Source organism: Nelumbo lutea, chromosome 1 (assembly GCF_056320005.1).
Source record: "Nelumbo lutea isolate HS-2025 chromosome 1, American lotus-T2T, whole genome shotgun sequence".
In the NCBI taxonomy this organism is placed as follows: domain Eukaryota; kingdom Viridiplantae; phylum Streptophyta; class Magnoliopsida; order Proteales; family Nelumbonaceae; genus Nelumbo; species Nelumbo lutea.
The window spans coordinates 70,368,927-70,396,005 of record NC_142684.1 but is presented as its reverse complement, the minus strand read 5'-3'; the positions used below and the strand labels follow the sequence as shown (position 1 = coordinate 70,396,005).

The 27,079-nt window shown below is 42.0% G+C and overlaps 1 protein-coding gene across 1 annotated transcript in view; it reads right to left on the bottom strand.

Moving 5' to 3' along the window:
- Positions 1-3,033: 3,033 nt before the first annotated feature.
- The window catches only part of LOC148875192 (uncharacterized), a 34,667-nt gene continuing 10,621 nt past the window's right edge, over positions 3,034-27,079 (bottom strand). Inside the window, exons 7-8 of the mRNA XM_088968408.1 lie at positions 7,135-7,268; positions 3,034-3,264 (exon numbers count right to left, since the gene is read on the bottom strand). Coding sequence (XP_088824534.1) covers positions 7,220-7,268 — 49 coding nt within the window. The 3' untranslated portion in view covers positions 3,034-3,264; positions 7,135-7,219. The remainder of the gene's footprint in view (positions 3,265-7,134; positions 7,269-27,079) is intronic.

Genomic DNA, 27,079 nt, shown 5'->3' with positions numbered 1-27,079 from the left:
TAACAGGCGAGGTGTCGAGCTAAGGTCTTCCTTAGTTGACAAGGTTTTGAGCTAAGGTCTCCCTCAGTTGTCAAGGTGTTGAGCCGAGATCTCACTCAATGACCAAGGTGTCAAGCCAATGTCTCCCTCAACGGTTGAGGTGTTGTCTAGCTTGAGCTCGACTACCTTTGATTACAAGTCCCGTAGCAGTCGAAATGCTGAGCTGAGGTCTCCCTTAGTTGGAGAGAGAGTGGCATTCTTGTAATTTATAAGGAGAGAGAGAGAGAGAGAGAGAGAGAAAGAGAGAGAGAGAGAGGAAGATGGCAACAGAGAGATAAATATGGCATTCTTGTAATTTGTAAGAAAAAGAGAGAAAGAGAGTTGGTAGGAGAGAGAGAGTGTGGCATTCTTGTAATTTGAAAGAAAAAAAGCAAAGAGAGAGAAAGTTGGTAGAGAGTGGCATTCTTGTAATTTCTAAGAAAAAAAGGCAAAAAATAATGTTAGATTCCATTTCCCTCATCCTCAAGCCTTCTTACGTATACATTTCAGTTTAATATATTTACTAGTGGAGGGAGCCCTGCGTTGTAGGGGCTCACTCATAAACTATCAGGCTCAAGCTCGAATCAAAAGCTTGGAAGTTCGAACTTGGCTACCTTTGATTGTAGGTCTTTCAAACAGTTGAGGTGTTGAGCCGAGGTCTGCCTCAATTGCCAATGTGCCAAATCGATGTCTCCCACAGCTACTGAAGTGTCAAGCTAAGGTTTCCCTAGCAGGTGAGGTGTCGAACTAAGGTCTCCCTTAGTTGACAGAGTGTCGAGCTGAGGTCTCCCTTAGTTGTCGAGATCTCCCTTAGTGACCGAGGTGCCGAGCCGAGGTCTCCCTCAGTGACCGAGGTGTCGTCTACTAGCTAGAGCTTGATTCAAATTAGAGACTTGAGCTTGAGCTCAGAAGTTTGAGCTTGGCTCGACTTGAACTCGACTACCTTTGATTGCAGGTCCCCTAGCAGTAGGGGTGTCAACAGTATTCGAAAATCCGATTTCGAATTTGATATTCAACATAATTGAATCGAATTTGAATAATTCGAATATCTAACCGGTTTAATTCAGATATGCTATTCTTACTGAATAGCTAATTGGATCCAAATTCGAATATGACCTGATTCAATTCGATAAATATCCGAATTCGATTGATTATTTAATTCTTATATATAATATATAAAATATTTTATATAATATATATATAATAATTAAGTTATATAAATAATTTACATATTTATATACTTTATATCAATAAAATATTTATTTTATATATTCATTAATTATCTAAAATAATTAATTAATTGAATTTGAATCAAATCAAATATTCGAATATTTAATCGGATTTGAATTCGAATATTAATTTTCAATATCCGTCGGATATCGAAATGAATTTGGGTATCGGATTTCAAATTTAGATATTGTCTGATCCAATTCGAATTCGATCCGTTTACACCCCTACCTAGCAGCCAAGATGTTGAGCTGAAGTCTCCCTTAGTTGGAGAGAGAGTGGCATTCTTGTAATTTATAAGGAGAGAGAGAGAGAGATGACAAGAGGGAGAGATGGCATTCTTGTAATTTGTAAGAAAAAGAGAGATAGATAATTGATAGGAGAGAGTGGCATTCTTGTAATTTTTTTTAAAGGCAAAAAATACTGTTAGATTTCATTTCCCTTATGCTTAGGCCTTCTTACTTACATATTTCACCTTAATATATTTATATAGATATAGATATATAATAAAAATTATAAATATATATAAAACATTATATTATAAATAATATATTACATATTATAAGCACACACACATATATATACCAATTGGTTTGATTAATTGTCAATTTTTTTTATATTAGTTAACCAAAACTGAACCAATATCTTTGATTTTTTGAAAACATCAAACCAACCAATTCGATTAATTGGAAATTTCAATTCGATTTCATTGGTTTGGTTTGTTTTTTCGATTTCTCATTATCACCCCTAGCTTACAGATGACGATTTTCCCATCCCAGTCTGGTTTCAACATTGGTGGAGATGGAGATTGATAGTGATGTCCGATTGGGAACTAGGATGGGATGGGATGGGGAGTGCCCGCCCCGCCTTGAATTATATATATAATATTTTTTATGATATTATTAATAAAATATATTTAAAATATTTGTACATTAAAAATTATATTATTTTAAATAAATTTATTTAAAAAAATCAATTTAAAAATTCCAAGGATTTGAGTGTGATGAATAACTTTTTTTTTATTCATGGGAGTTGAGATCTTCTGTCAAGAAAACACCTTCCACCATAAAAATGATACGGACCATGCATGAGATATATGACAGGTGATCCGGATTCTATGTCCCTATCGATGGGATCAAGATCCAGAGATTCGTGAGGATAAGGATCGAAAACGGGGATGTGGTATATCCGAATAAGGCCGGAGGAAGGTGTCTTCAATATCAAAATGTGTCAATTTTCTCATGAATACGATTGTCCTTTTGTCAAAATTTCCGGAGGAAGGTGTCTTCAACATCAGGAGTTAGGACTATATAAATATATAATACGTGCCCACATATCTAATCCTTTCAAGTTTTAAGGGAACCTCGATACTGGGCCAAGGCGGTGGTTGTATTGAGAATGGCCTAGCAGTCTAGCACTACAAATGATTTTACAACTTCATGTCTGGGGGGTGAGGCCCTGCTGCCATGCAGATGAAGGGACGCCCTTCCCAAAAAGCCCATGTCACAAATGCACTGAAGATCACAAGGAAAATTACAATTAAAATGAACCAGCCGCTGGGTTTCAGAAAATTTGGACCCCAAGGTTATTTGGCCCACATAGCATAAAGATCCACACATCCAAGTACGATTAAATATTGTGCACTAAAAATAAAAGCATATTACTATGTCCTGATATCTAAAACACTGGGGCCTACTCTGTGTGGTTAATTCATGCCAACACAAGTAACCTGTGGATTTAGGCATTTAGCATGCGTAACTAAATTGACCTACACGCTACACGTTTAAGTTTTTAAGTTTTAACTGAGATTTTTTTAATAAAAAGAATATTTTAGATTCAACGGCCAGGAGACACCTCTCCCAAATTTTGATTAGGAATGAGAAGCACCAAGATTACAATTACAATTAAGGAGATGAATACAAGCTCGACTATTGTTGCATATTATACAGAACATGGCTTCTCACATGGCCCTTCTCGTCGGTATCAATTTTCCCCGTCTGCTACTAAATGAATACCTACCTGGTGCAAGGCAGTTTCAAAAAGAAAACTCAACAAATATCCTAGAAAATGAGACAATAATTAAATAGAAAACAAGATCTCCCATTTTACAAGGCTCACATCATATCTTATCCTCCATTGTATTCGTGCTTCAACAGTAAGGCTCAGTTTGGAAGAAGTACAAATACAAAAAATGTAGAGTGAGAAACCTTTTATTTTATATTATTTTGTATGTATTTGCACCGTACATATTTTGGAGGATCTGATGGTTATGTATCATATTCATTTTGAACTGGATGAATGATTTGGTCAAATCCAGTTTTAGGTCTATTATGTGAAGGTTGACGGAACACCAAAGGCTATGTTCTCAAACATGAATTTATATTTTTTCTAAATTTTGATAGCAAGAAATTTGAGCCTCAGTCCTCACAAATGGTTTAGGAAAACGTTATTTTCTTAAAATAAAAACACATAAAACACATAAAACACGTTTTCTTAATCAAACATTCAAGAACACGTTTTGTTTTTCTGTTGATGTGGTGTTTTCTAGAAACAAGGAAAACAATATATATATATATATATATATATATATATATTTCAGAGATTCCAATCAAACGTTGTATTAACTTTATGTTGTAAGGCATCTTCTCTTGTTTCCAAAACATAAACCAGAAAACTGTGCTTAAATTCTCAAAGAAGAGATCCTGTGAAGGGTTGTGGGGAGATAGTCATGGATATCAGTAGAAGAGGCTTTTAAGAAGATGTCAGTCTGTTCTTAGTAAGCAGAGTCTGAGGAGTGAATGGCGTTTTACATGTATTCCATATACATTTTAGAATTTGGGATTCCCCATCATACCATATATATTCGTGCTTTTACACATCTCCATAAAATTATTTTGATTAAAAATAATCCTGTTTTAAAAACATATTTTCCTCTGGTGGTTTGATATTATACATCATAAAGCATACAATATTCAGAAAGAGATGTGCTTAGCCAACTAATCTCAAAAGCTGACGAAGAGGCCATTAGGGGTTGGAGAATTGGTAGGAGCAATCTTCCAATCACCCATCTCCAATTTTCTAATGATATAATAATCTTTTGTGAAGGGGATGATTTAAGGGGGTGAGGAACCTTAAAGATTTGCTCCTTTATTTTGAAAATGTTTCAATTTGAAGATCAATTGGACCAAAAGTTGTGTAGTGGGCATTAATCTAGAGGATGGGGTTGTTGAGTCTATTGCAGAGTGCTTAGATTGCCCCATCTCCTCTTGGCCCATGTCCTACTTAGGTCTCCCTCTTGGTGCGAAAGTTGTTTTTGGAATCCGGTGTTGGAGAAGTTTGACAAAAAAAAAGGTTGGCCTCAAGGAAGAAAAATTACATCTCCTTGGGTGGTAGAGGTACCTTGATTAGGGCCACTTTATCCAACTTACCAGGTTATTTTGTGTTTAGAATCCCTATCAAGGAAGCAGAGGTTAGAGAGGCTGATGAGGAATTTTCTCTGGGAACCTGGAGAGGGGAAAATGGAGTAAGAGACCACTTAGTAAAATGGGATTTGGTTTGTAGGAACAAAGAGCAAGGTGGTTTGGGCCTAGGAAACTTAGCGTGTAAGAATACGGCCTTGTTAGGCAAATGGCTTTAGAGGTGGCCCAGAGAGGGTCCTTGTGGAATGTGGTTATAGGTAGTATACATGGTTGCTCGGACAATGGTTGGGATGCTGACTCATCTCGTCAGGCTACTTTGGCTTCTCTGTGGAAAGCAATTTCAAGGATCCTCCCCCAATTCCCACATTATATCAAGTATGATGTTTATTCTAGTAATTTAGTAACGTTTTGGGAAGACATTTGGGTGGGTAGTTCAGCCCTTGAGAATTTACTTCCTTCTCTCTATTCAATTTCCCATAGGAAGAATGAGATTGTGGCCAGGTCTCTTTCTTCTCCTATCACCCCTGATTCTTTGAATTGGGATTTAGGGTTTAGAAGAAGTCTAAGGGAGGCAGAATTGACTTGTGTGACAAATCTCTTGCTTCTCTTGGCTAATGTTTGTCTGAACTCCCTGAAGTCAGATGAAAGAATTTGGTTCCCTTCACCTAAAGGTTCCTTTTCATTTGCTTCCTTTTTCAAAATCCTCTGTCCGTCCTCTATCTCTTTACCTTTCCTATTAAGGAAGTTTGGACTAAGCCCATTCCCCCAAATGTCTCTATTTTTTGCTGGGAAGTGTTACTTGGGAAGGTTTATACTTTAGACCAAGGTTTTTGAATCACCGTTGACCCGGACAGTCGGACCATTCGGCCCGGGAACCATCCAGTCAACCGGTTCCGTTTTACCCCAAACCTGGTTTTTGGCTAAAAACAGTTGAAAAGTCAACAACCCATTGACCCAGGTAATCGAACTGGCAACCTGTAATCCCGTTCAATGGTTTTTGACCGTTTTTATTTTTAATTACTTTTTATTTTTTTAATTTGTTTGTCAGAATGGGCCATCCATTCAAACCGGACGGTCAGACCGTTGACCCAGAAACCGGTGGCCAGAACAGTTCCGTTTCCGGGTCATTTTTTAAACGTTGCTTTAGACAAGGTGTAGAAGGAAATGTCTTACTTGTGCTTGTCCCCAAACTGGTGTTCCCTATGCAAATCCAATGGTGAGGACTGTTTTTATCTTGCCTTGTTGGTGCAGCTATCTGGTTTTAGATTTTTGCCCTTTTTGGTTGCAGGTGGTTGCTGCCAGCAGAAGTCTCTCAGTTGTTTGAACCCTCAGTGCTTGGCAGGCAATCAACATGAGGAAGTTTAATGTGGAGGTGCATTAGGGCAGCTTCCTTATGAACTATTGGGAGGAAAGGAACACTAGAACCTTCCACAATAAGGAGAGAAGACTTTCTGAGTTGAAGGACTGCATTTTGGCAAGGGCAATACACTGGTTTGGGTCCCTCCCGAGGGTTTTGTTAAACTAAACTTTGATGCGAGCAGCCAAGGTAACCCTGGCCCCTCTAGCATAGGAGGAATCTTGAGAGATAAGGACAGCAATGTCTTAGAAAGGCAGACAACTGAAGGTGATTCCTAGGTGGTTGTGGGATGGTTGCTGGATCCAGATTCGACTGTCTGGAGTTTAGAAGATCTGCTTAAGAAGGTGGTCTGGTTAACAACAAATATGATAGTGAAATGGGTAAGAAGATCGGCTAATGAGATGGCTGATTCTCTTGCAAAACAAGGGATTAACAGGGTTTCTCTGTTCTGGGCAGCTTTGTAATTGTGTATAATCTCTATACTAGTGGTTACTTGTTTTTTCATGTAGTTATGATATTTTTTCTTAAGAGCGAGGCTGCACCTCAAGCCTCTCTCTGGGCTTATTTGTAACAGATCTATTTTTTTTATTAATGAATTAAAATTCAATTATAAAAAAAGAGGTTCTAATTGAACGGAACAACAGATATTGGCTCGCCATTCTTATTCTTACTTTTATTGTTATGTATAATTAATTTCCAATTTCATTTAAGCATGGAGTTTTTTCTCCTAGATACATAGAAGCTTTAAACTAGCACGTGCAAAATCATGTATAGGATTTTGGTACATGGCACATCAGCCTGAAATGCTTGATAGAAGTGAAAGCACATTTATGCTTTTGAAAGCATCTTTTTCATTTTAGAAACAAGGTTTTTTTTTTTAAATTCACTTTGTTATGAAAATACACATCTAACATGTTCTTTTTTGCTTATGTGGCATTTTAGAGAAATAAGAAAAACAAAAGCATTTCATGTTGGAGAACACCCCCTAAATGGATGGTAATTCACATCTTGCCACACTACAAAATAGTATGACCATATATCGTCCCCCTCTATGGAATGCAAATATTGAATATGATGGAGATGAAACAATAGCATGAGAAAACAAAAACATACCTGACTACATAAAATGCTTAGGAATCACATGGCCATGAAAATCCTAGAAAAGATTATGGTACCAAAAGAATGGGCATGACTAAGATTAATCAGTAACAGGCCGGAAAAGTCCTTTAAATTCATCATAAGACCACCTGCAAAAACAAAGTTTTGTTTTTCTCTCAGAATATAACTTAAGGATAAATGCAGAAACAATAATAAAATAAAAGGAAAGAGACATGCTCTCCAGGTTACAAAACAAAGTTATTCTTGCATCAAGAAAACTATACCACACACACAAAGACTAACACAAAATGGTAAAATCCAATCTATCCAAAGATGCCATCTTTGTTGGACCTAATTAGCAATTAGTTCTGGAGAGAGGAATATAAAGAGTTTTTCGAAAAAAAAAGGGAAAAGAAACAACTATCAGAAAAGGGCTGAGATTCTAGCTGCTGTACAAGGGATAGATCGCAAACTAGTTAATACACTGAGTGCCATGGAGGACGAGAGGACTTACGTTTGTGCTAACAGATGGAGACAGAAATTCGAAGTTGAAGCAAAGTCTTTTGCACTGGAGGAGATCAAAACTAGAAGGGGTTCAGTCCTGAAGGTTAACGAGCTTTCAAGGCAAGTGAATTGGAAAGTTTAAATCAAAGATGATAGCACTGTTTACTGGGCAAAGCTATTGAAAAATCGAAAAGGAGCTTATGTGACACTTAATGAGTTTTTGGGCCTGGTAAAAAATGGCTGGTTTGCATCCTGGAAGGAAGAAATGGGAAGGGATGGAGGTTGAGGGGGGAAGCTCTAGCTGCTCTACAGCAGTTCTTGGTGTTAACAGGGGACCTGAAACATATCGGTGAATGCTCGAAGGCAGAAGAAGAGAAGTCAGAAAAGAGATTGAATGAGAAGAAAACAGAGAGAAGCAATTTAGATTTTATAAAGGGGAAAGGAAAGAGACTGGTGGAGACTGGAGGAGAAAGCTAGTTTGGCTATAGATCAGATTGATTCAGTCTGGTCATCCTCTGTGGAACAAATCTATCGTTGGAGGAGGAGAAAGAAACATGGGAAAAGAAATTTGTAATCACAACAGGAATACTAAACCCTGTCTGGAAAAAGATTCTAGAAGAAGTCCTGGAGATGAAGAAAATAAGCTCATTAGCAATGATAAGGCCGTTTGATGATGATAAGGCGATACTAGATGTACAGGGAAAGGAACTGGAAACCTCAAGCTTTGAAACTGCTGAAGGTCTGGTGTTAATTCATCGCTGGTGCCCCTTGTCGAACGAGTGATCATCAAATGAAGAAGCTCTTACCGTCTGGCTTCGTGGATTACCCTTTCACCTGTGGAAGGAAGCAACATTCCAACGACTTGCTTCAATCCTAGGAAGGTTTTTGGAGGCGTATAATATAATATAAAAGATTTGAAAGCGGCAAAGCTTCATAATGTCGGAGCTAAGTCGGATTTGGTTCCGAGGACATTCCAGGTGCTCAGAGACGGGCTATTGTACAGGGTTTGGATAGCGCTGGGAGCCGAAGCGACGCTCTAGTGCGGGAGGAGAGAGGAAGACAATGATGATGACATGGAGGATTGGGCGTGATGTGGCGAAGGCAAAGGCAAAGAGTGGAGCCATGTGGCAAAGCAGCAGTCAAAGGCAAATGAGAAAGGGTTTCTTGAGAAAGAAACTCAACAATTTATTCATGGGAAAGCAAATCAGTAGTATTATTTGTTTAAGCAACCGAGGGTCTCAAAGTTGCAAGATCGAACAGCCAAGAAATCATACAGAGGCTCTGTTAATCAGAGAAAACGTGCTCAACAAATTTAGTGCACAGGCAGCAAATTTTAAAGTCTTGGGCAATGTGGGATGCACAATGGATCAGGAGGGATCAGTTTGACCCTGGGAGAATTTTAATTTAGAGGCACGTGACTCTATTATGAGTCAAGTGCCTTGTTCCTTTGGGGCTTTGGAGGGTGGTAATTGTGGTGTATCATCGTCCCCCTCAACTGCCCCCCCCCCAATAGAAAGTTACAGCAGCAAAGATCTCCACACCCGCAGAAGCTCCTATGGGAAGTCCCGGTGGTTGAAAAACCAACAAACTGGTCCAGCGACCACCGTCCAAACAAAACTCGACGACTCCAGATAGACCAAACCCAAAATACAACAGGGATTTCAGGGAGGACTCTGATGAAGAGAGTGAATGAGAGAACATGGAACCTGATTGTGATGAGGAAGTCAACCAACCCTCTAGCATTGGAAGTCTTGATTCGACCAAAGCTCAAAAAAGGTTGAATGATGATGATTTGGGGCATGGAGATTTTGTTTGAAGAACACTCCTCATTTGTTGTTGTACAGTTGAAGGTGTAGAGAACATTGATGTGGGCCCCACAGCTGTGGTCCCACTCTGTCTGTAGGGTAGAATGTATCCGGTCTCATCTGTGGTCAATTTGTTATTCTGTTATTCCTAGTTGTTATTTAATTTTCAGTTGTTATGTGTTAGCAGTTATGATGTAAACACAAGGGCAGATATGTCCTTTCACGTAACTAGCATAACATATAAATATTAAATTAAAGTAGCGGCTGCAGAATATTGAGATTCTGTTCTTCTCCTCAAAACCTGTGTTCTACTGCTCTCTCACCACTCTTTCTTCTACCTCTTCTTCACTTTCTCTTCTCATCAAACCTAAAGTTTCTTAGTGATCAAGACTGATAGCAGTCTTGAACACCTACATGGTATCAGAGCCAAGTTAGGGTTTCTCATGTGAGCCTAATACCAGCCGACCACATGAGAATCTCCTAGGACTGGAAGCTGAAAAGGAGTTCGCAGACTGATTCTTGGAGATCGCCAGAAGTGCTAGCAGCTATTGGAGACTTGCTAGGGTTGCAGAGTGTTGGTGGTCAGGAAGGATCAGAGAAGAGTAGGGTTCAGGTAACCCTAAAAGGCAGCGAACAATTTTTCCTTGTAAGTTGTTTACTTTCTAAGAGAAGTTCTATCAGAGAAGATAAGTTGGACCTATCTGGAGGGGAAGGCCGAACCATTCTAGGGTTTTCTCTCTTCGATTCACTAGGGCTTTACAGCAAACCCTAGGCCGAACTGTCTCAACTGTGTTTCTCTCTACTCTAGGGATTGAAAGTGGTCTTGCGGCAAGCCCTAGGGTTTGACTGAATCTTGTGATCTACCTAGAGGTGCCCTTAAGGTTACGGGTAGGTTTGATCAGATTCTAGGGTTTCTTATTAACCCTACTATACAGTACTGTTTGGATTGTGCAACTGAATTGTTCACTTTAAGGACTGATTAAAACCCTAACTTTCCCAAGCATATCAGATTTTTTTAAGCTATTTTCATAGTCCTAAGGGGTTAGAGCTCTACGGACAGCTACTATTGTGTTGGCTAGTTGGTTTTAGATCAGAATTATCCCAGTTTTGTGCACATACACTGTGAATACAGATCAGGCCCATACTGTTTTTTATTGTGATTGGTAGTTCAAGTGCTGTTTTGAGACTTGACAGAAATGGAGTTTAAAAATCAGGCAGAAGGCAGCCTTGGGAACATCAGTTATGGTGGTGTTTCTGAGATGAGTGGTCAGATTACGACCGTAAAGTTTGATGGATCAAACTATTTGGAATGGGCCCAATCAGCCATGATGGCTATTGGTGGAAGAGGTAAATTAGGGTACTTCTTGGGAGATATGAAAAAACCTCCCAAGGGAGACCCTACATATACCAAGTGGATTCAAGAAAACTACTTGGTTATGACATGGTTATGTAATTCTATGCATCCTCATATTAGCCAGAATTATTTGTGGGCAAAGACAACTAAGGAGATATGGGATGTTATGAAAGAAACTTATTCCTAACCCCTTAATGTTGCCAGAGCATATGAATTGAAATGTGAAGTGTAAAATCTTAAACAATGAGAGAGACCGGTTTCAGTATATTTCTCTACCTTGCAGTCCCTGTGGCATGAGATTGATCACTTAGAGACTCTTGAGTGGGAGAGTCCCAGAGATGCACAGATATATAGAAAGCAGGTTGAGACAAACTGGGTATTTGAGTTTCTGGCAGGCCTAAACTCAAAGTATGATATTGTCCGGCAACAGATTTTGGCTAGAGACAGTGTGACTCTCTCTCAGGCATACTCATTTGTACACAGTGAAGAGACAAGAAGGAAGGTTATGATGCAACCTCAGCCCCCAACACCAGCCTTTATAGCGGTCACAACCAAATCAGGGGGTGATTCAGAGAAGGACAGGAGGAAGGAAGACAAGAAGGATGTGGTATGCGAACATTGTAAGAAGCCCAAACATACAAAAGAAACATGTTGGAAACTACACCCTCACTTGGTTCTTGGGAAGTTGAAAAACAAGAAGGGCACTGCTCATGTAGGCGTGAACACTGATTCAGCATCCTAATCTAGCACCAAAGGAACGTATTTGGAGACCTTAGCTGCAGTTCAGGCTGCCCTAATACAGCTAGAAAAGGAAGTAGGAAATTCAGCTCAGCCACCACAGTCTTCATCAACCCCTGCTACATCTGCCCTCGCACATTCAGGTACTCGAGTTTCAGCCTATCATGCCTCAGCTCCAGGTACTACTGAACCTTGTTGGGTAATCGACTCAGGTGCATCTGATCACATGACTAGCTTGTCTTCATTGTTTACTACTTACCATTTGTCTTCTGGTAGGGATAAGGTATCTATTACTGATGGCTCCCCGGTTCCTATTTCTAGGAAGGGTCACATCAAGTTATCAGATACTATCTCACAGTCATCTGTCTTGCATGTTCCTAAGCTTGATACTAATCTTCTTTCAGTCAGTACTATTACCAAGCATATGAACTGCTCAGTAACCTTCTTCCCTGACTGATGTGTTTTTCAGAACTTGGAGACGCAGAAGGTGATTGGGACTGGTCGTGAGACGAATGGGATCTATTTGCTCGGGGAGCGGTTCCGTCAGGGAGAGTCAGTTGAGAAGATGTCTTTTGTTTCTCAGAGTGTGTCAGGTTATGCTTTGGCATGACCGATTAGGTCGTTTGTCTTTTCGGTCTTTACAGAGTCTGTTTCCTGCTTTATTTGAGTCTATTGAGTTGTCTCCGTTACAGTGTGAAAGTTGTGAGTTTGCTAAGCATTGTAGAAAGCCTTATTTATTGAGTAATAAAAGGAGTGATAATTCTTTTGCTATTGTTCATATTGACGTTTGGGGGCCTTATCATATCCCTTCCATGGGTGGGTACAGATATTTCTTGTTATTTGTTGATGACCATACCCATTTCTCTTGAGTTTATCTCATGCGTTCACGAGATGAGGTACCTTCCCTGACCCAAAATTTTCAAAAAATGATCCTAAACAAGTTTGATGCCAAGATCAAGGTTCTCAGATCTGATAACGCAAAGGAATACTTTGCTAAATCATTGACATCTTATCTTCTTCATCATGGGGTTATCCACCAGAGCTCTTGCCCTTATACACCTCATCAGAATGGAGTTGCCGAAAGAAAGAATAGGCACATTTTGGAAGTGGCTAGAAGTCTCATGTTTACTTCCAATGTTCCTATTCGCTTTTGGGGTGATGCTATCCTCACGGCTATATACCTTATTAATCGGGTTCCTTCCAGGGTCCTTGATATGCGATCTCCTTTTTCCCTTCTACACCCATGTGAGGACTTGTTTTCTATTCCCCTTAAGACATTCAATTGTACTTGCTTTGTTCAACTTCTTGGTCCCCATCACTCCAAGTTCGAACCCAAGGCCTCCAAATGCATCTTCCTTGGTTATGCACACACTCAAAAGGGTTATTGCTGCTATGATCCTGTCTCAAGGAAGAAATTTGTCTCCATGGATGTCACTTTCTTTGAGGGAACACCCTATTATCCTCGGGTTTCCCCTCAGGAGGAGAGCAGTGAACGTGGGGGTTTGAGTCCTTGTCTTCAGGGGGAGAGCAGTGAGAGTGGGGCAGTTCCTTTACCTATCCCATTGGATGATGAGAGCTGCAATCAGGAGTTGAGGGAGAGTTGCGATGGTGAGGGTGGTCAGAGGGATCAGAAGTTGAGGGTCTATCACAGGCAATGCAGGCAGGTTGATCCTGATCATCAGCAGTCCAGGCCAGCTCCAATCTCATCTGCAGCTCCAGGTCCAAGTACTACAGTCCCAGGGCCCACTGAGACTTCCCCTATCGTTGCCATTTCACCTCCTACAGATGATCTTGACCTTCTGATTGCAGTCCATAAAGGGAAACGACATTGTATCACATCTACAGCCAACTGTATTTCCCATTTTTTATCCTATGATCGCCTATCTCCTACCTACAGGTCCTACCTTAGATCCATTTCCAATGTCCCTATTCCAAAAACAGTGCAAGAAGCCCTATCCGTCCTGAAATGGAAAGATGCAGTGCAAGTTGAGATGGATGCCCTGTTGAAAAACAACACTTGGGAGATAGTCGATCTGCCCAAAGGAAAGAAACCAGTTGGATACAGATGGGTATTTACGATGAAGCATAATGCAAATTGATCTATTGAGAAGTATAAAGCTCGGTTAGTTGCAAGAGGGTTTACATAGACTTATGGCATAGATTACTTGGAGACCTTTGCACCAGTAGCCAAGATGACCACTATTCGAGTCCTATTGTCCCTTGCAGCGAGTCACACTTGGCCTTTATACCAAATGGACGTGAAAAATGCCTTTCTGAATGGAGATCTGCAGGAAGAAGTTTACATGCGTTTGCCTCTTGGATTCTATGATGCAAAAATAGGTAAGAAAGTATGCCGACTCAACAAGGCTCTATATGGTTTGAAACAGTCACCTAAGGCTTGGTTCGATAGATTCAAACTAGCCCTTGTGAAGTTTGGTTATGTACAGGCACAGCCAGATCATACCCTATTCATCAAGAAGGTGGAGTCCCTTAAACAGCTTCTTCATCAAGAATTTGAGGTGAAAGACCTTGGTGTACTTCGATATTTTTTGGGTATTGAGGTTGCTAGATCCAAACAGAGGATCTTTATCTCTCAGAGGAAATATGTCCTAGACCTGTTGGCAAAAACTGGAAAGTTAGGTGTCAAGCCTGCAGATACACCAATTGAACAGAACCACAGGATTAGTGCCGAGAGTGGGGAGCTTCTTGAAGACAAAGTTATGTTCTAGCAATTGGTAGGAAAACTCCTACATCTCTGTCTCACTCTGCCAGATATTACTTATGTTGTTAGTGTTGTCAACCGGTACATGCATTCCCTTAGAACCACACCTTCTTGCGGCAGAAAGAATCTTAATCTACTTGAAGAGATGCCCAGGTAGGGGCATACTATTCAAGAACAACAATCACATGAAGGTGGAGGTCTATACGGATGTTGATTGGGCTGGGAGTGTTGATGACAGAAGGTCTACCTCAGGATATTGTGCCCTTGTGGGAGGAAACCTTGTCTCCTGGAGAAGTAAGAAACAAAGCGTTGTCTCTCGGTCAAGTGTTGAAGCAGAATACAGGTCCATGGCCAATGGAGTGGCTTAAATCCTATGACTAAGATCTCTACTTGAGGAGTTGGGTATTGAGTATGAGAAGCCCTTGATGTTGTATTGTGATAATCAAGCCGCCATTAATATAGCACATAATCCAGTACTGCATGACAGAACCAAACACATTGAAGTTGACCGCCACTTTGTACGAGAGAGGGTCTCATCTCAAGAAGTATGCCTCCCTTACATCACATCCAATATGCAACTAGCAGACATCCTCACTAAAGTTGTATCAAGAAAGAAGCTAGAAGCAAATCTATCCAAATTGGGAATGATGAACATATACTCCCAACTTGAGGGGGAGTGTAGAGAACATTTATGTGGGCCCCACAGCTGTGGTCCCACTCTGTCCGTAGGGTAGAATGTATCTAGTCACAGTTGTGGTCAATTTGTTATTCTGTTATTCCTAGTTGTTATTTAATTTTCAATTGTTATGTGTTAACAGTTATGATGTAAACACAAGGGCAGATATGTCTTTTCATGTAACTAGCATAACATATAAATATTAAATTAAAGTGGCGGCGGCAGAATATTGAGATTTTGTTCTCCTCCTCAAAACATGTGTTCTACTGCTCTCTCACCACTCTTTCTTCTACCTCTTCTTCACTTTCTCTTCTCATCGAACCTAAAGTTTCTTAGTGATCAAGATTGATAGTTTTCTTGAACACCTACAGAAGAATTGCGGCTCTGATGAGGCCTCTACTGACTGTGATGCGTTCATGACTATGATTGAGGGACACAAAATTGACGACCGAGTTAAGAGACAAATGATGAGTGATAACATAGGGGAGTTCGGATGTATCCATTTGGAAAGCAAAGAAACACAAGGGATATGCCACTTTGTAGCATAACAGTGCTCGCTTCCAAAAGATTCCAATCGGCCAATGCTTTCCAAGGGCTTTGGCTTACGATAGAGCTGAACAAGGAATTCTTAACCCTTCTTATGTTGTCTCCGAGTAATGTCCACCCGTTACCTCTCAAGTTATTGCTAACCCTACTACTTGTTGTGTGTCCTCCACTGTTCTTGCAAATCCAGTTGTTGCTCAAATCCCTTGGATGTTGAAAATCATGTTGCCACTACACTCGGAGGTGAATTGAAGCTAGGAAGGTTGGGGGTTAGTGGAGAGAAAGGTAGAATCGACAACTTAATGTCTGTTTGCAAGGCTATTCTTATGGTAGAGGATATTTGGGAGATTTGATTTAGAACACACACACACACACACACACACACACACAAGCCCCCCTTGGAAAGTGAAGCAAAAGACCAAGAAGTTGGTGAGAAACAATCAAATTCAAAGAGTAGCTCAATAGGAAAGAGGAAGAAGTCTACTTTAGGTAAGTCGTTAGGGGTCAAGGTGTTTGAAAGAAAGGAAAAAGGGAAGGGGAAAGGGAGAATAAAGAAGGGCGAGGTGGAAAATCTGATAAACAAAATAGTATATGATAGAGAGGAGAACAAGAGGAAAGAAAGAAGAGTGGGAGGTTTTTTAATGGGATTGATTGGAAGTTGTGGGTTTCAAGTTTAGAATCAACATGAAGATTTTAAGTTGGAATGTGAGAGGTGTAGGTAGTGTGAAGAAGAGAAGATTGATTAGAGAAACACTTAGGAAGGAGAAACCAGATGTGATTTTGTTACAAGAAGCAAAAATACAAGAGTTGGACAGAAGATGGCTCAAGAGTATCTAGAGTGCTAGGGGTTTGATTGGGCTTGTGCCCTGTCATGGGGAGCTTCTAAAGGCATCCTTACTATTTGGAAAAATGAGGAGATATAGTGTGTGGAGGAGTTTATAGGGCAATTCTCTATTTCAATAAAAATCAAAAGAGTGGAATAGTGGATGATGATAAGGAATGGGCTTTGACAAATGTTTACCAGCCAAACTCATATAGAGACAGAGTCCAACTTACCTAGAGTCACCTCAAATTATTGTCCGATTTGTCTAGTACAAGAAGATACCTTGGGAGGCCCCTCAGCCTTTAGGTTTGAGAACATGTGGTCGGATGGAGGATCCTTCGTTTGTGGAGCAGATCAGAGTTTGGTGGCAAGAGGTAGGACATAGGGGATTGAAGAAAGGCATCAAGTTTTCGAGGTGCTTAAAGAAATTAGAAGAAAAAAATAAAAGCCTAGAATAAGGACCTGTTTGGAAAGGTGGAAGAGACAAAGGAGAAAATCTGCTTAAGGATTGTAGAGCTGGATACAATAAAAGAATTGAGAGAAATTAGCAAGGAGGAAAGGTGGAGGCTCAAATGCAAGTTGGAAGAGGTGCTAAGAAAGGAGGAGATATCTTGGAGACAAAAATCTAGGTGCATGTGACTATTGGAGGGGAATGGAAACAAAAAACTCTTTCACTCGTCGGCAAGTGGTAGGAGAATGAAGAATCTAATTAAGAGGCTAGAATAGAATGCTCAAGAGATAACCATGGAGGAGGAGATCGTTAAGGTGTTTGTGGATCATCATTTTAAAGGTATTTATATGCATTCAGGAGTGAGAGATCTGCCTCTTCCAAATCTAGAGCGGAAGAGGGTACCAAAAGCCGAGTCAGCAACTTTAGAGGAAGTTTTTACCCTTGAAGAGATTAGAGAGGCAATTTTTTCAACGGAAAGGTCCAAAGCTCCAAGGCCAGATGGTTTCTCTATGGCTTTCTTTCAATAGTGTTGGGATATTATCAAGGGCGATTTGTTGGAGGTTTCCAATGACTTCTATCATGGAGAAATTTCTCGAAGAATAAATTTAACTTTCATGTCGTGTTTTAAAAATCAACCCAGAGGCCAAATTGTTTTTGCCTACAGGTCACAAGTCACTAGTTCGACCGTCCGAGTCAAACGGGTTAGCATGTCAGTGTCTATATATTTTAAGTATATATATATTTATATACATATATTTATATGTGTACATGTATGAATATATATATATATATATATGCAATTACATATTTTATCAATAAATAATGTATAATTATATTTTAGACATGATAAATGCATTACTTTATATTTAATTTATGTTTTTAATTTTTTTATGTATAAAAATAATAAAAATTGCAATTTTAGGTCAAAAAAAGAGTTTTTTTTTTGCAAAAATAGCGGGCCTTTTGGCGCCTTGGGGCATATAGATCTCAAAACGTTACCCAATGTTTTAAAACGCAAAGGCGTGATGCGGGGTGCTCCACTACCTAGAGGAGTGAGGCGTAGTTAAGAACGTAAGAGGCATAAGCCTCCCGAACACAAGGAGGCATAAGCCTCCTTAAGAGGAAGGGGATGAGGAGGAAGAAGGAGGAGGAAGGGAAAGAGGAAGAAGAGGAAGGAGGATCTCATTTTTCCTTATTTTTAATAAAAATCGTTTATATTAAAAAGAATGAAGATGAAAAACACTAGTTAAAAGGGTCTCATTTCTTCCCCCTTATCTATTCTTCCCTTCCCTTTCTTTTTCTTTACCTTCATTTTCTCTCTTTTTTTTTCTTTTCATTCTTTTTCTTTCCCTTCCCTTTCCTTTTTTTATCTTTTTTTTTTTTGGTCTTTTCTACATGAGATGTGCATGAGGGGCGTACACCTCAAGCACGCCTCATGAAAAAAGCATATGGGGCGTATGCCTCAAAGGTGTCGATGCCTCTGGCCTACGCCTTTGGGCGTTTTGGCGGCACCTCGCCTGGAGGTACGCCTCCCACGGCTTTTAAAACATTGGTGTTACCCAAAATTATAAAAAAAAAAAATCACCTCAATCGGACAATGGAGTGTAAAGTTTTGGCCTCCCGAGGTTTGTGTACACGGTATGCAACTCACAACCCAGTGAGTGACCAGGTCACCGGTTCAACAATTCAACCGTCCCAGTCAACAGTTTTTTGGGCAATGCCGGGTTTTTTAAAAACCAGACCCAAAAGGTTGACTCGGTGACAGTTCAAACGGTTCGACCATTCAGGTCAAAAATAGGTTAGAAACATTGCTTTCATAGCCATAATCCCCAAGAAAAATGAGGCATGCACACCAAAGGACCTTAAGACCAATAAACCTAGTGGAAAGCCAAAGCATCTACAAAATCATTGTGAAAGTTCTTGCTAGAAGACTAAAGGTGTTACCACTCGTAATCTCACAATATCAAGGAGCTTTTGTGGGAGATAGATAATTGATCAGATCTTGGTAGCCAATGACTGTGTAGCAGAAAGAAGGAAAATGGGTGGACAAGGTTTCGTATGTAAGTTGGATCTAGAGAAGGCCTACAACTTTGTCGATTGGTCATTTCTTTTGGAGGTTCTAGAGAGAGTTGGTTTGAGGGAGAGGTGGAGATTATGGATTAAGGAGTGTTTGAGCTCAATGCACTACTCAAATCTTCATAAATGGTGTGGCCAGATATTTCTTTCTAGCAAAAAGAGGTCCAAGACAAAGTGACCCCTTATCTCCCTTCCTTGTCAACCTAATGACAAAGGTGTTAAGTAGAATGATTATCAAGGTTGACCAAAACAACCTGTTTAGAGGGTGGAGGATTGGAAGTCTTGAGGTTTCAGTTTCTCATTTGCAGTTTACAGATGATATCATTCTTTTTTGTGAGGAAGGCAATTATGAAAATCTCAAAAACGTGAAAGAGCTTATTAACTCCTTTGAAGCCATCTCAAAATTGAAGGTGCATTGGGGAAAGAGTTGTATAACATGCATCGACATGGAGGAGGAAGATTTGAGTAGTTTGGTGAAGATATTAGGGTCTGAGGTTAGGCAATGGCCTATGGAGTATCTAGGACTACCACTAGGAGGGAAACCAAGACCTGAATTGTTTTGGAAATCGACGGTAGAGAGATCCAGTAAGAAGTTGGCCCTTTGGAAGAAAAAACTACCTTTCGATGGGTCGAAGGATTACTCTGATTAGAGCAACTTTAGCCAATCTCCCAATTTACTTCCTATCCACCTTTAGAATACCTTCTATGATAGTAGGTCAGCTAGAAAATCTTATGAGCCATTTTCTATGGGAGCCTGGGGATGAGAAGAGAAACCATTTAGTGAAGTGGGAACAAGTTAGCAAAGCAAAGGAGAAGGGAGGACTGGTATAGGGAACCTGGTTCTTAGGAATACATCTTTACTGGGAAAGTGGCTCTAGAGGTTCCCATCAGAAAGAAACAAGCTGTGGCACAAGGTCATTGAAAGCACTCACGAGATGATGAACAATGGTTGGGATGCAAAGGTGGCCACTTCTCAATGGAAAGAAATCCAAAAGGTATATCCAACCTTTATTAATTTTATCAGGTATGATGTTGGGTGTGGGTCAAGGGTTCTCTTTTGGGAAGACATTTGGTTGGTTGATGCTCCTCTTAGCTCCATTTTCCTAGGCCTTTACTCAATGTCTGACCACAAGAACCGTCCAATTTCGAGATTTGCCACTTTCTCTTTAGTGGGTGTGAATTGGAATTTTGGGTTCAGAAGGGAGCTAAGAGATAATGTGTGAGGCCCTTATTCAATTATTGGATAAACTCCAGTTTTATTTTCTTGATTCAAACCATGGAGGACACTAGAATCTAGACTACCTACCCCGATGGTATTTTCACTTGTGCCTCATTTCTCAATTCACTTTTGCAACCTTTGCAGGTGGGAAAGAATTTCCCCGTGAAAGAAATTTGGAGTAAGTCCATACCACATAAAGTTAAACCACTGTGCTGGGAGGTTTTTCTTGGAAAGGTGAACACCTGTTATTTGCTTCGAAAAAGGATACCGAATAGATGTCTTTCCCTACATGTGTGTTTTCTTTGTTTTGCAAATGATGAATCCTTACCCCACTTACTAATCTCTTGTCCTTTTGTGTAGTCAATTTGGGAGTCTTTTTTTTTTCACTTTTTGGTTGCAAGTGGATAGCTCCTTAGGATGTAGTGAGTCTTTTCGACCCAAATCCTACGACAACCAACAAAAGGAGGAAGAACAATGTGGAAGGCAGTTAGAGCTATTGTGGTTTGGTCCATCTAGGAGGAGAGGAATGCAAGAATATTTAATGAGAAGCTTAGGTCAAAGGAGTTGGGGGAATTAAGAAAATTTAAAATGGCCCATTGTATGAAAACCCTTGACATCTTCTAATGTTTCATAGTCACTAATATAATAAGAGATTGGAATGAGATGGCACACTCTTCTAAACAAAAGGAAAGAAAGATGATGGAATGGAAGCCACCAGCAAGAGATAAGATGAAGTTAAATTTTGATGGGAGTTCATCAGTTCAATGGGAAACCCAAGGATGGCAGGTATTGGTGGTGTGTTTAGAGACTCCTCACGTAAAGTGTTGGCCACCCAAAGGAGAAGGGGACTCTTTAAAGGCTGAACTGTTGGCGTTATTACAAGGCTTAAAATTTGCTAAGCAATCCAATTTAGAAACCTGGAGTTGAAGGAGACTCAATAGTGGTTTTTTTTTATTAATGAAGATAATTTATTAATCCAGAAATATGAGGCAATATAGGAGACCCAAGAGGAAGCACGATGTTATGGATGCCTTCCTCAGGAAGACGTATCGTCGCCGCCGACAGCAACAGGCCCCGGGCCCACCGCCAGCAGCAGCAAGGATTCAGTGATGCACACCCTACACAGTTCGGCAACAGCAGCATTATCTAGATTAGATTAGCCCATTTTGCTTGTTCTTATCTTATTGTTCTTATCTCTTATCTTATCTTGTTAATAGCTTATCAGATTAAGATTAGCTTAGCTTAGCTTATCTTGTTAGTAGCTTATCAGATTAGGATTAGCTTATCTTATCCTTAGCAAGATAGAACTGGGAGTCTCCCTATTCAGCAAGGAGACTCCCCTTGATTAGGACTCTTGTAATCTCCTATTTAAGGAGACCCCATTATTGAATGAGATATCAAATTATTCAGTCAAGAGTGAGTTAGGAGAGTTGGTGATCTCTTGGACAAATCACCAAAGGCACCAAGATAGGTTCATCACGAGCAGGAAGGAACAAGGGAAAACAGGAGATTTTCACCGTGGACCGACCCGTGACGAGATCCTATTCTCGGGCCCTCAACAACTTGGTATCAGAGCAAGGCATCATGGGAGATCTGGAGCAGCTACCTTCCAGGGTCCACGACCTCGAGCACCAACTCGTGGAGACCAACTCCAAAGTTCGTGAGATCAAGGGTGAAGTGCGAGAACTGCGACGACTAATGGAGATGTTTCTTTCCAACAGGGAAAGGAACTCTGACGGAGGGACAGCAGCTAACGACCGCCAGCCAGATCTGCTGGAGTCTTCCGGCGAACAGATGTCCGTCGGCCATGGAGCAGCCATCATCCCCAAGTACAACAGGCTGGAGTTCCCATTGTACAACGGCAACGGAGACCCCCTAGGATGGCTGTATTGCTGCGAGCAGTTCTTCCGGAATCAACGGACAAATGACCAGGACAAGGTAAGCCTAGTCGTCTTTCATTTAACAGAAGAAGCACAGCTTTGGTTTTATCGGTTAGAGCAAGAAGAACCCGGGCTCAGTTGGCCCCAGTTTAAATCCTATTGCCTTCTTCGGTTCGGACCCCCATTGACCAACAACCCACTGGGCGAGATAATTAACCTTAAACAAATCGGAACGGTTGCTGAATACCAGCGACAGTTCCAAACCCTCCTCGCGAGGGCATCCTCCGTGCGACCAGACCAGCAAGTAGATATGTTCACAGCAGGGTTAGCAGAACCCCTACGAGTGGATGTCGAGATGCAGAATCCCCCAAATTTGGTCACAGCCATGAACTTAGCCCGCGCATTTGAGTGCAAGCTGCAGCTCAGCCGCGGAATTTTTAATGTGGATCGTCCACCAGACTCGTGGGTGCCCCCAAGACCAGCAGCAACGACCCCCTCTTCTGCTACCAGCCGGGAAATGAAGCCTCCCACGACCACCACCTCTAGAGCAGTGACAAGTACAGGCAGTAACATGGTCACTCTTCCCATCAAGCGCTTGACCAGGGCAGAAAATGGCAGAGCGCCGAGCGAGAGGTCAATGTTTCAACTGTGATGACCTCTACTCGGCAGGGCATAAATGCACGAGGCTTTTTTGCCTTCTCATAGATGAGCAAGAGGAGGAAGGGAAACCCGTCACATTCGAACCAGAGATCTCTCTCCATGCGATCACCGGTATTAAAACCTCTTAGACCATGCAGTTACAGGCACAGATCGCAAGTCAGCCGGTGCGCATTCTCGTCGATTTAGGGAGCACACACAACTTCATAAGTGAACATGCAGCCCTGCAGTTAAAACTACCAATGGAACTCCAGTCACGACTACAGGTAGCCGTCGCAAATGGTGAAAAAGTTCACAGTCCAGAGATTTGTAAGGACGTTCCAGTACAGGTCAATTCTGAACTAATTCTTGTTGATTTATTTGTACTCTCATTGGATGGGTTCGATATTGTTCTCGGGGTCAAATGGTTAATTACCCTAGGCCCGATTTTGTGAGACTTCAGCGCACTCACCATGACCTTCCACCTGAATGGCAAGCAAGTTTCATGGCACGGTTGCAGGGTTAAGGAAAAGACACCGCAGGTTCATGCACTCCAGACAGAACCGGCAACCATGGAAAAACTTCTCGCCGAGTTTTCATATCTGTTCCAGGAACCGAAGGGCCTTCCCCCTTCCCGAGCTTGCGACCATCGTATTCCTTTGGTGGCGGGTTCAGCACCAATCATTGTTAGGCCTTATCGCTACCCTCACTTGCAGAAGGATGAGATAGAAAATCAATGTACAGCGATGCTGAACCAAGGGATCATACGCAAAAGTCACTCCCCCTTCTCTTCGCCGGTTCTGTTGGTGGCAAAGCAGGATGGAACATGGAGGTTCTGTGTTGACTATAGAGAACTCAATGACCAGACGATCAAAGATAAGTTCCCTATTCCCATTGTGGACGAACTGTTGGACGAGCTGCATGGTGCCCAGTATTTCTCTAAGTTGGACCTCAGGTCCGGATATTTCCAAGTTCGCATGGCTCCCGGTGACGTGGAGAAGACTGCTTTTCGCACCCACCATGGCCACTTCGAATTTTAAGTCATGCCATTCAGACTCTCCAATGCACCATCTACATTTCAGGCACTAATGAACGAGGTATTCCAGCCCCATCTGCGCAAATTTGTTTTAGTTTTCTTTGATGATATCCTCGTTTACAGCAAATCCTGGGTAGAGCATATCCACCATCTGAGGACCGTTTTCGTACTCCTACGCCAACACAACTTATTCCTGAAACGGTCCAAGTGCTCCTTCGGGGAATGACAGGTTCTTTACCTCGGTCACATCATCCATGGGCAGGGTGTCACAGTTGATAGTTCCAAGATTCAGGCTATAACAGAATGGCCAAAACCTCAATCCGCCAAGGCCTTACGCGGGTTCCTCGGTTTAACGGGTTACAACCGCAAATTTGTACAGAACTATGGAGTGTTGGCAGCCTCGTTAACCAACCTGTTGAAGAGAAACTCCTTCCGGTGGGACAACGCAGCCGATGAAGCTTTTCTATCACTGTGAAATGCACTATCTTCAACCCCTGTCCTGCAATTACCTAATTTCGCCCTCGAATTTACAGTCGAGTGCGATGCTTCCGAAGTGGGTATCGGGGCCGTACTACAGCAGCAAGGGCACCCAATCGCTTTCTTCAGCCGCAGATTGGCCGACCGACACCTGAAGCTTCCAGCATATGGCCTTGCCCGAGCCAACCAGCACTGGAGGCCGTATTTGTGGGGACAGTCGTTCATCGTCAAAACTGATCATTACAGCCTCAAATACCTATTAGAGCAACGTCTCACCACTTCCCCTCAACAGCATTGGGTTAGCAAACTGCTCGAGTTTGACTTCCGGGTGGAATATAAGGCGGGATCCTCTAATCGCGCAGCTGATGCCTTGTCTAGGCGAGAAGAAGACGCGATGGTTCTATGTAGCATTTCCCAACCTCGGATCTCTCTATTTGACGACATTAAGAAGGCAACACCACAGTCCCCGGAATGGTTGCTCTTACTGCAGAAGATCTAGACCGGCACGACCAACCCCGATTGGTCACTTCATGACGGGTTGGTACTGTATAAGGGACGAGTCCATCTTCCAGCAGACTGCCTGTTGATTCCCACCATCATCACCAGCATCCATAACTCCATCCATGAGGGCATTCAAAAAACACTACACCGCGTCCGAACTGATTTCCATTGGCGAGGTATGAAGACTTCTATTCGAGATTTTGTCCAGAATTGCTCCACATACCAACAGCACAAATGGGAAAACCTACACCCGGCAGGCCTCCTTCAGCCCCTTTCCATCCCATCGCAGATCTGGGCCAACATCTCCATGGACTTCATTGAGGGACTTCCCAAGGTAGGGGGCAAATCAGTTCTCTTTGTGGTAGTTGACCGCTTCTCTAAATACGCGCACTTCATTCCTCTATCACACTCGTATAGTGCCACTTCAGTTGCCCTCGCCTTCTTTACACATCTTTCGCTTACATGGGTTGCTGGAATCCATCGTCAGCAATAGAGACCCAGTCTTCACTAGTGCCTTCTGGAAAGAATTATTTCGACTACACAGCACCACCCCGGCCTACTCATCAGCTTACCGGCCACAAAGAGACGGTCAGACGGAAGTGGTTAACCGCACTATCGAGATGTATCTCCGCTGTTTCGTAGGCAATCAACCCCGACGGTGGTTGGAATGGCTTCCTTGGGCCGAGTACTGCTACAACACATCCTACCATTCCTCCCTCGGCATGACTCCCTTTCGCGTCGTTTACGGTATGGATCCTCCCCGCTTGATGTCCTACGAGCCTGGATCTACTCGCTTGGACGCAGTCGATCACTCCTTACAGAACCGCGACGCCCTCCTTGCCAACGTCCGCATTCGCTTACAGCAGGCCCAGCTCCGCATGAAGCACCACCGGGAATTGTCGTTCAATCTAGGACAATTTGTTTGGTTGAAGCTCCAGCCCTACCGGCAGCGCTCCTTGCGCCACAAGGCCGCCCCGAAGCTGGCCCCTAAGTTCTATGGGCCCTACAAGGTTCTGCGACGGATTGGCAGTGTGGCCTACCAGCTAGAATTGCCAGAGACTAGCCAAATTCATGATGTCTTCCACATCTCCTTGCTGAAACCATTTACGGGTGTTCCCCCGGACCAAGTTCCCTCCCTTCCACCCTTGAAAGATGGCAAACTGGTCCCCCAGCCCAAAATTGTCACCTGCTCTTGGTGAAATGGTGTGATCTACCACCAACAGAAGCCACACGGATCCCATTGGCAGAGTTCCAAGCCACATATCCAGCTTTCGAGCTTAAGGACAAGCTCGTAGTCCAGGAGGGGAGTAATGTTATGGACGCCTTCCTCGGGAAGACGTATCGTCGCCGCCGGCAGCAACAGGCCCCGGGCCCACCGCCAGCAGCAGCAAGGATTCAGTGATGCTCACCCTACACAGTTCGGCAATAGCAGCCTTATCTAGATTAGATTAGCCCATTTTGCTCTTCTTATCTTATTGTTCTTATCTCTTATCTTATCTTGTTAATAGCTTATCAGATTAAGATTAGCTTAGCTTATCTTATCTTGTTAGTAGCTTATCAGATTAGGATTAGCTTATCTTATCCTTAGCAAGATAGAACTGGGAGTCTCCCTATTCAGCAAGGAGACTCCCCTTGATTAGGACTCTTGTAATCTCCTATTTAAGGAGACCCCATTATTGAATGAGATATCAAATTATTCAGTCAAAAGTGAGTTAGGAGAGTTGGTGATCTCTTGGACAAATCACCAAAGGCGCCAAGATAGGTTCATCACGAGCAGGAAGGAACAAGGGAAAACAGGAGGTTTTCCCCGTGGACTGACCCGTGACGAGATCCTATTCCCGGGCCCTCAACACACGAGTTGTTACCTCTTCAAACAAAGTACTAAATCAAATTAAAAACCAGAAACATCCAGAAATAAAACTACAGAGCAGCCCAAAATAAATGTTCCCTTGAAGCCCCTCGCTTAGCTAACCCATCCGTTAAGGTATTTGCTGATCTTCCCACCCAAAGAAAGGTAACAGCCATGTTTCTTGTGAGCCAGTTGACTTTCCTTAAGAGGTCTTTGTGTCGCCACATATCTGAAGCTGGGTCTGTCAGCCATCCCACAACAATCTTAGAGTCTCCTTCAACTACCAAGTGCTGAACTCCTAATTGTTCTGCAATCTGAATACCTTGTACCACTGCTAAAAGCTCAGCTCTATTGGAGTCTCTATTCCCAAGGGGCCTGAAAACAATGCTAAGATGTTGCTCTCCCTATCTATCAGCACCCCTCCTATCCCTGATGGGCCTGGGTTTCCTTGGCTGCTTCCATCAAAGTTCAGCTTTGCCCATCCTTCAGGCAGAGGCATCCACACTGCAGATTCCCTGTCCTTCCTTGAATCACTTCTAGTCACAATGTACCTTGTGTATTACAAACAAGCCTGAGGAGAGATAGACAGTCTGAAAGGGGACCTGAATGCTTCCTTCAATTGGATTCACAGGACAGCTAATGGGATGGCTCACACTTTAGCAAAGCAAGG